Below are 9,481 nucleotides of genomic sequence, written 5' to 3'. Positions count from 1 at the left end.
ATCAAATGTTCGTTTTCTCCACCAAAGAAAATAGGAGAGCCCGCATTATAGGACGGTGACATGGGCAAATAACCCAATCAAGAATCTCTCTCCATTTCTAGCAACAGAGGATGCTTCAATTTTTGATCGAATAGAGAATTCAAAAGATGATGACAATGGAGGGGATGATGGAGGGAGGGGTGTTGGATGACATAATTAGGCGGTTGCTTGAAGGGAAAGGGGGGAAACAGGTTCAGCTTTCGGAGACGGAGATTCGCCAGCTATGCGTCTCGGCTCGCCAAATCTTCCTATCTCAGCCTTGTCTGCTTCAGCTCAGGGCTCCAATCAGGATCTGTGGTATCCTATTTTCTTTTCTTCTCGGGCCCTTTTCTTCTGATTGATTTCTATGCGGAGCATAATGTCTTAATCGGTCAATCAATCGACTTTTTAGCTTGTATGTCCATGTTGGGATGGATTCCGTTTTTGGGAAATATTTACGGGAAAATTGTGTTTAATAAAGTAGCTTTTGGTTTTGGAATTTTTATTTACAGGATCTAGGATATGCTTTTGATTTTGGAGATTTGATGAATTTTGGTTTGCTGGGGAGATATTTGATCCTGTTGTTCAGTGTTGTAAACTGGGATATTTGATTCTTTGTTGAAATTGGAATTGGTTAATCTAGATAAGTTTTTTTGGGTCTACAATCACATAATTTTATGTTTGATAACTTAATTTTCCTTTTCGTTTGCTTTTATGATGATGGCTGTTTGATCACGATTTTCTGGTGCTCAAATGCAGCAGAAGTTTTAAAAATTTTAGATCTTGACATTCAAGATATATTTGGACACTCGTATGGTTTTTAATTAAACATTAATAGGATGTTAGAATAATACTTTTAGTGAATTAAATCACTTGGTTCTAACTAATCCGTTATAGTCGGATATAGCTCTGGTTGTAAATCCCTACGAACTTGCTTCAGATCTCCTTTATTTAATTCTTCTATCAAGTCCAAGACTAGATCGTTTGTTTCTCTTCCAAATAGCACTAGAATATTTGAAAGAAGTTTTGCGTAGAGATTAATTAATACAAGAGACGGCTCAAGTTAATCAAGGTGATGGCCGAAATTTTGGAAAAAGAAAGGGGAGGAATTTTCGAAAAACAAGTTCTCTTGGAGGCTAGGGTTTTTCAAAAAATCGTGATAGAATTGTGATTAACCGTAAGCCTAATATACAAATATATAAGCTTATGGCCCATTAATTAAAGTAAACACTTAATGGCTTAATAAATTAATTATACTAGTCCAACTAGTTTAATTAATTAATTAATATTTTAAAGTCCAATTAAGAACCTTAATAATATGTATGTTGGTCTTGTACTCCTACAAGTCCATTATACATATAATCATTACATTTAATTGAAATCCCTTATAAATTCAACATTTGAATTTAATATTTAAATTATAAATTCAACTCCATGAATTTATCACCTCCAAAATTTAATATTTGATAAACTCAAATTTTGACCTTAATAAATTAAATCCATCATAAATTAAACATTTGAATTTAATATTTAAATTATAAATTCAACTGCTTGAATTTATCACCTCCAAAATTTAATATTTAATAAACTCAACTTTTGAGTTTAATAAATTTAATTCTCAAATTTTATAAATTCAACTCATTGAATTTATTCTCTCTAAATTTTATAAATTCAACTTCTTGAATGTACTATCTCATAAATTCAACTCCTTGAATTTATTTTCTCAAAATTTAATTATCATAAATTCAACTTCTTGAATTTACTATATCATAATATAAATTCAATTCCTTGAATTTATTCTCTCAACGGGAACAAACGATCCAGTGCTTGTGTGACCCTCAATAGTTCAGGGATACAGCTAGCCGTGGGTTCACAACTTCTTGTGCTTCAGGACATAATCTTTTATTCGGGCTTACCCTTATTTGCCCCATTCTATGTATCAACAATTGATCATGAGAATGTCAGAAATCATATTTCTGATTAAACCTATCGAACCATGGTAAGAGCTTCTAGTAGCATCGCCCCATGATTCTCTAGGTATCATTTATAGTGCCTGCAAGAACCAGTCGATTATGATTAATGTACAGTACGGTCCCTTCATCTCATATATCCCGATCGAATCTGCAACCATTGGTTCATCGAGGGTAGCATAATAATTCGATAACTATGTGACACATATAAATAGTTGCATCGCATGTACTACTGGAGAACTCCTTCCCCAACGTACATCTCATACTCTGGCCAGAGATTCCACGCACTATTATTTTATCAAGTCACATAGGATATCTACACTCGTAGGTGAGCGGTGAATCCCCGACTACAATGCACTGGCTCCTATATGTGTCGCAACTGTACTCAATCTCGCCACCAGATGACTCTCCTGGAGCCAGTAAACGAGTCAAAGCATAGCCCTAACATATAGAGCCTCAGTGTTGTCCCGGGTCGTAAGGACTAATGGCGTACAATCATAACAAAAGACTTATCCTCTCGATGAATGATAACCACTTGGAAAGTCCAATGGAGGGTTGTTCGATATAATCATCATATGCCTACCCATCTGCATGTTTGGACATCTCTATGTCCTTACCAAAAAACACGGTACACAACATCGCAGATGCTAATCTCGAGCTCAAGCGGCCATTATACATGTTTTAGGTGGCTGAATCGACTAGAAACGAATTTAGATTATACAGTTTTTACAAATGATTTTCAACGTCGAATTACGATTCATTTGTGTTAAAGTATAATCAAGATCTTTATCTATGTTGTTCACATGTGTATACAGATAAAGAAATAACAAACCATGAAAAGTTAAATTATATTAAAATAAAGATTGTTTATTTTAGTTGAGTCAATGAATTCCCTAGCCAACCGTTGGCTTGCAGGGCATCTACTTTAACAGGTACGAGATAATATTTTGTATCGGTTTCAATAATAGTGTAGGATTGTTAGAGCAAAAACGAGTATAGTTGGTGTATTGAAAGAAAAACTAATTGTCCCTGGTCGAAACTTGTCTACAGGCATTTGATGAATTAAATAAGTATTCTTGATATTCCTTTCTGCTTCTGTGGGTAGCTATTGATGCTATCAAAAGTTCCTCCGTGCATATTAAAAATCGGAAAAGTTTTTGATGATGTTTCGAGGATACTAACATGCTAAGAAATATAGAAAATTAGGAGAGTAGAACTGCCATCGGCTAATTATAAACACCTTGTCGGCAGCTGTATTTCGTCACGTTCTATCTTCTTTGAGCTCGTCGGAAGCGTCCAACTCAATTCAGATATAGATGTTATATCTGGCTCCATCTCATGACCGACACTAATATAGATAGTTTCCTTCATAGATTGGTTGGTACATGAAGGCGCGTTAGAGTTTTCTTATTCAGCCCAGTATGAAATTGTAAACTTTCTTTGAATGTACTGATAAAGTGCTTATTATAATTTCTGGGAGAATTCTTATCGAAATTCTACAACTTTTATCTTTCTGAAACTGATGCATAGATGATAATCATCATATGTATCTTATGAATACGTTTTGTATGAAATAATTTCTTACTTACTCATCATATGTAAGTAATTTTATGATAGGTGTCCTAGATCATTATCGAGAGGTCCAATTACTGCTAAGATATAATTATCAACGTTGTTTGATAACGACTTTCTTCTAACATGAATTCATAATTTATTTTTGCTGCACTGTTAATTCACTGATTTCATAGAGGCGTATGAATTCTCCTAGGGTTCATTTGGATGGAAGGATTTCATGGGTTTGAGTTTTAAATCCTCAATACTAATCTACTTAATTTGTTTGGGTAATTTTTAGATCGATGGATTTTAAATCCTTCAACTTCAATTTTATGTTAATTTTTAAAACAAACCAAGAGATTTCAAATTCTCAAATATTGTGACATTTCAAATTCATTTTTCCAAATCTATTATTCAGATGATATATTTCCATCTGAACGCAGTCTTTGAAATTTCCATTTATATTACTTGGCGATCGTTGTTTCTTCAGATTTTTTATGGGTTCAAAACTAGAGATTTGGAAGTGTTCAGCTGCTATTTGATTCTTTCCGGTACTTTATAAAGTAATCATGCTTTGACATTAGTAATCATCTCCACAGCCCGAGTATATTCTCACCTTTGATTCCTTTAGTCATGATTGAAATATTTTCTTCCAGGTGACATACACGGTCAGTATCAAGATCTGTTGAGGCTATTTGAGTACGGTGGATATCCCCCTGCTGCAAATTATTTATTTCTTGGAGATTATGTTGATCGGGGCAAGCAGAGTCTGGAGACAATATGCCTGTTGTTGGCTTACAAGATAAAGCACCCTGACAAAATTTTTCTTTTGAGAGGTAACCATGAAGATGCCAAAATCAACCGTATTTATGGATTCTATGACGAGTGCAAGAGGAGATTCAATGTTAGACTCTGGAAGATATTCACCGAGTGCTTTAACTGTTTACCTGTTTCTGCACTCATTGATGAGAAGATACTTTGCATGCACGGTGGAATTTCCCCTGAGCTAAAACAATTGGATCAGATAAATGATATTCAAAGGCCCACCGATATTCCAGACGGTGGGCTGCTATGTGATTTGCTCTGGTCTGATCCAGATCCTCGGATACGTGGTTGGTCTGATAGTGATAGAGGGGTTTCTTGTACATTTGGGCCAGATGCAGTAGCTGAGTTTTTGGAAAAAAATGAGTTAGACTTGATTTGCCGTGGTCATCAGGTATATTAATTTTTTCTTGACTTTTATAGCAGCTGACTGTTTGGTTTTTTTTTTTTATTTTTATTTTTTTGTTTTCATATCAAATCAATCTCTTAAAAGAATATTTATAAACAGAGAAATTTTAACTACAGGTAGTGGAGGATGGATATGAATTCTTTGCAAAGAGAAAGCTCGTAACAATATTTTCGGCTCCAAACTATGGTGGAGAGTTTGACAATGTTGGGGCTCTTTTGAGTGTTGACGAGTCGCTAGTATGTTCTTTTGAGATACTAAAACCTGCTGCAACCAGTTCGAAAGTTCCTCTGAAAAAGGTGTGCATCGGTACCTGAATTCATCATTCTGCCTGCCTTTCATTTACACTCTCCGATATGTATAGGTTATACATATATTATATTGCTGAAATGAGTTTCCGATTGTTAACTATAGAAAGTCATCCTTATTGCCGTCTCTTTTTCATTGTTTTTGTTGACAAGCCTCCAAAAATCGGGTCCATTTAAAATGGTAGAAAGTTCTCTACACTAACGGGGAGGATGGAAAACATATTTCTTGCTCACCGTTTGTCTGCCAAGGTGTCTATATGAAGAAATTGCTTAGCAACCTCTACGCTGCTTTGAAGCTCGAGGAAATTTCTCTATGGATTTTCAAGAATTACGATGTAAATTTTGATTAGAAACAAGGTGTTTGATTTGAAAATACTGTTTGTTTTGTTTATTTCTTTTAGCATAGTTTTGTATTTAAATTTACGAGTATTGATGTGTTATCTGATTGAATGATTTTGTACATTCATTTATTCTGCTGTCTTTACTCACACTGTGGTGGTAGTCTATATTGACACCGCTTTTCTTTAAAACGTAATAGAAATTTTTTTTTCCTAATGACTCGGCCGAATCCATGCAATTACATGTATAAAATATTTAGGCACCATTTTAAAATTAAAAATACCAATTAGATTTGAAATTTCAAAAGAAAGTAATTGAAACATAAAGTCGTCACTCGTTTACCAAACTAAACTTAGTATTTATCAAAAGCATCCTAAACATCACATCCTATCCAAAACCACTCTAAATCATATAAAAGTCGTAAAAATCTTTATCAGTAATCATAAACATAAATCATAAATCATAGTGCGGAAAATCTAGCGCTTGTACTCGGGTTGTGTAAACCTTCAGTCCAGCAAGATCAACCATCAAAACCTCCATTATGATTTATATCAAGCTCACCTGCATCCATCACACCTAGTGAGTCTAATTACTCAGCAAACCATAATCTTGATAACAAGTAATAATTATAAAAATCGCATGCAACAGTGAAAATATCTTTACTTAAGATAACCTTACATGAACATGCATAAACATAAACATTTTTCCTTTCATTATACGTTTTCATCATAAGGTCGATGGATCCATCTATCATGGGCGACGGAGACATCAGCAAAACTCTTACCAGTCAACTGAGCATTGGCCTATCATCATTGAAACGACCCTAACTTCTAATTCATTTTAATTTACACTAGGTTTTTTTTTTTTTTGTAAAGTCATGCATAATTATTTCATCATAAATAAACTAGCAAAAATAATCAAATAAACAAAACTCCATATCATCAATTATCATTCATGCGGAATAAGTAAATTAAGCATTAAAAGTCTAAAATTTAGCTCATTAATTCTAGCACCCTAACAGTCTATAAATAAAAGCGATAATCCATAAAATCATCAAAAGTCTTTAACATATGCGGAATTTCTAGGTCCTCGGGTATGCACCGCGCCCTCCGGATAACTCGATAGTCCGCACCTCAAGACTCAACATCATCATTACATGCAACCATTCAAACCTAGTGAGTCTAATGACTCAGCATGATCAAACATCATATAGCAAGTACATAAATATACAATCACATACATAAAAATTACTTTTACTGAAAATAGATTTTTCTATGCAATCAGGAAACATTCAAAATATGCAACTTTTGAAACCATGCTTAAATATGAACGTTTTCCTTTTAAGATTATCTTTTTTATGTGAAGTTCGATCCTCGAAAGTGACAACTTTTATTCGATTGATCAATCTATAAACCATAGTACTAGGCCGCCGGGTTCAAAGTGCACGTTTTCGACGATCCCACCGACTATCATAAATATAACTTCACCGTTCACGTTTTCAACGGATCCGTTATCATTTAGATTCCCGCCCACGTTTTCGACGGTTCACTCCCTTTCGTCATTGCAAGTTCACCGTTCACGTTTTCAACGGATCCTTTACTACCTTTTCGTCACGATCAATTTACATTCCTCAAAAATATTTTCCTTTACCTTTTAATTTCATAAAACATTCATGACTTTCCATATTCTTTAATATTTCCAAAAATGGCTCATATCATTCGTATACATCGAAATTGCTAACAATAGCAAATACATGCAAATACGTTAAAACTTCTAAAAATAGCATGTATATAGTGTAAAACTTCTAAAATAACATTTAACATGATTTGGAATTGTTTTAGGAAGTTGCAAACCACCCTCGACTTTCCTCGAACCGACCGCACATGTTTCAACGCTATACATATCCGGACGACCCTAGCCTATGACTCAAGGAGACAACTTGATTTTAAAACTTTAAAAATGCCCAAAAATATCCAGTAGCTTGCTGGAAATTTAATCTTAGGTCATACGTTTCAAAAACGACTCAATTCGCTTACCGGATGACTCGTTTACTACCGTTTTCGGTAAAACAAATGATCAAACGACCCTTCCGACTCGAACCAACCCGAGATCCGACCTTTATTAAAATCCTAAGACTCAATATAAGTTTCTGGAAGCCACCAAACCCAAGAAAAAACCGAAACAAGGATTTAGAATTTAACCTAGGCTCACTTCGCTCCTATTTTGACACATTCGGGCAATTTACGACCCCGAAAAGACCATGGCTCGAAACAACCTCGAAACAGGCCCTAGACCCCTTCCTTAGACACTAAATAAGACCATGATCAGGCCCTATTTTACACAGACCCAACGCCCTAATCCCTAGACACCACGCACCAGCAGCACACCGCACGCACCCTTGCGCAGCAGCAGTTCTTGCACGCACCAGCAGCTGTTGCAGCCTTGGCTCGACCCTGGGCTCACTCCATACCCTCACTATGACCCTAAGGCACGACCATAGCCCCTGGTCCAGCCCTTGAACCATACCCTTAGCCCCTATGAACCTCACGCCCCAAAACAGCCCACAAATTGTATGTTTATGGAGTTTTAGTTCCAGCCCTAAACCAGCACGTCCAAGCCTTAACGAAACCCATCCTGGACCTTCCTAGGACTCTAACCCAACCCTCTAAACCGTGGCTAAGGCACCATATAGCCCCTCATGGCCGAGGAGCCCCAAGCCGCACCCTTTCCATCTCACGACCTGCGCACGATTGTGTGCAGGGATGAACAGCCCTATGTGGCTTCTTGGTTCACCCTTTTTCCCTTAAATCCTCTTCTTAAACATCTAGACCAGCCCTTTCTTACCTTGGTTTGCATCCTTCTCTTAACAGTTTAATAAACTTCAAAAATCTTTATAAAAACATGAGATGCACATGTAGGAAATTGAAAATCATCATCCTTGTAAACTTCACACACAAAATCAGAATACATGCAATAATATGGATTGAATGGTGCATCAAGAGGGGTTTGAAAACATGCCTTGATCCTTATTTCTTTCTAGATATGAGAGAAAGCGCGAAGAGAGACGAACGGGGTGCGAATTTTCCTTCCTTCCTTGCTTCCTCTAGGTTTCGGCCTCGTAGGACTCTAGTGTGTGTGAGTGTGTGCTGATGGATGGGGGAGAAGTGTGGTTATGGGGAGGAGTAGGGTAGGATTCTTTTAAATAAGTTAATATTTGGCTTAATTTACATGATGGGCCATAATTATTTAATTCAATATTTCCTACTCTAGGCCCAATTAAGCAATTAATTAAATACTTAATTGATCTTTACTAAAAGTCTCAAAAATATTTAAAATATTTGGTGCTACTCTTTTCTAATATTGCACGCCCAAAGCTACACATTTTCTTCGTAAAAGTTCGTTACCGATTAAATTCGTCCCTTACTATAAATTTATTTCCGCTTTCCTAATTTAGACTTTCTAAATATAGAATTTATATTTATAACTTTCTAAAAATACAAACTTTATCAAAATCGTCCCCGGTTCTCTCGCCTTTGCCGTACATCCTGAATTAGACTACAGAAGGTTCACATTCATAACATTCGATTAAATAACCATTTAACCATGCTTCTAGACTATAAATTCAAATAAATTTTTCATGCATGCATGTGGTCAGTGTGATCGGATTTTCGGGCGTTACAATCATCATATGGAAATCCGATCGTCAGGATCCCTTTGGGGTCTTCTCCCATAGACGGGCTCTCTCTGGGGCCTTTTCCCACGAATGCGATCCCTCTGGGGCCTCCTCCCGTAAATGGGCTCCCTCTTGGGCCTTTTCCCTCACGATATCCCCAATCATAACATCATAATAGCCACAATTACTTCACCTCCTCCAACGTTTTTTATTATCATAACTTTACAAAAATCATGCATAAAAATATCATTTTTCTTTTTAAACCAAGCATGAAACATATCTTTTAATTGTCCATAATAAATCATAAAAATCCATAAACATTTAAAATAGTAAATTAAACATATAAAATAGCATTCAGAGCACTGCCATGACGTTTACTAATTTTCGGGTG

At 35.8% G+C, this 9,481-nt stretch overlaps 1 protein-coding gene across 1 annotated transcript; it reads left to right on the top strand.

Annotated features, from left to right (window-relative positions):
• On the top strand, positions 1-5,548 carry LOC140973524 (serine/threonine-protein phosphatase PP1). The gene is made up of 4 exons (XM_073436406.1): positions 1-336; positions 4,199-4,758; positions 4,890-5,069; positions 5,232-5,548. The coding sequence occupies exons 1-4, from the start codon at positions 147-149 to the stop codon at positions 5,253-5,255; spliced, it is 954 nt and encodes a 317-aa protein (XP_073292507.1). The 5' UTR covers positions 1-146; the 3' UTR covers positions 5,256-5,548.
• The last annotated feature ends 3,933 nt before the right edge of the window (positions 5,549-9,481 follow it).

Source organism: Primulina huaijiensis, chromosome 3 (assembly GCF_012295235.1).
Source record: "Primulina huaijiensis isolate GDHJ02 chromosome 3, ASM1229523v2, whole genome shotgun sequence".
Taxonomy (NCBI): Eukaryota; Viridiplantae; Streptophyta; class Magnoliopsida; order Lamiales; family Gesneriaceae; genus Primulina; species Primulina huaijiensis.
The sequence above is the reverse complement of the archived record's forward strand: the minus strand, read 5'-3'. Positions and strand labels throughout refer to the sequence as shown.

Excerpts from the sequence above, each read along its gene's own strand:
- LOC140973524 (XM_073436406.1), top strand. The coding sequence starts at position 147 with ATGATGACAATGGAGGGGATGATGGAGGGAGGGGTGTTGGATGACATA. Across the intron at positions 337-4,198 it reads GGCTCCAATCAGGATCTGTG|GTGACATACACGGTCAGTAT; the intron begins GTATCCTATTTT and ends ATTTTCTTCCAG. Across the intron at positions 4,759-4,889 it reads TGATTTGCCGTGGTCATCAG|GTAGTGGAGGATGGATATGA; the intron begins GTATATTAATTT and ends TTTTAACTACAG.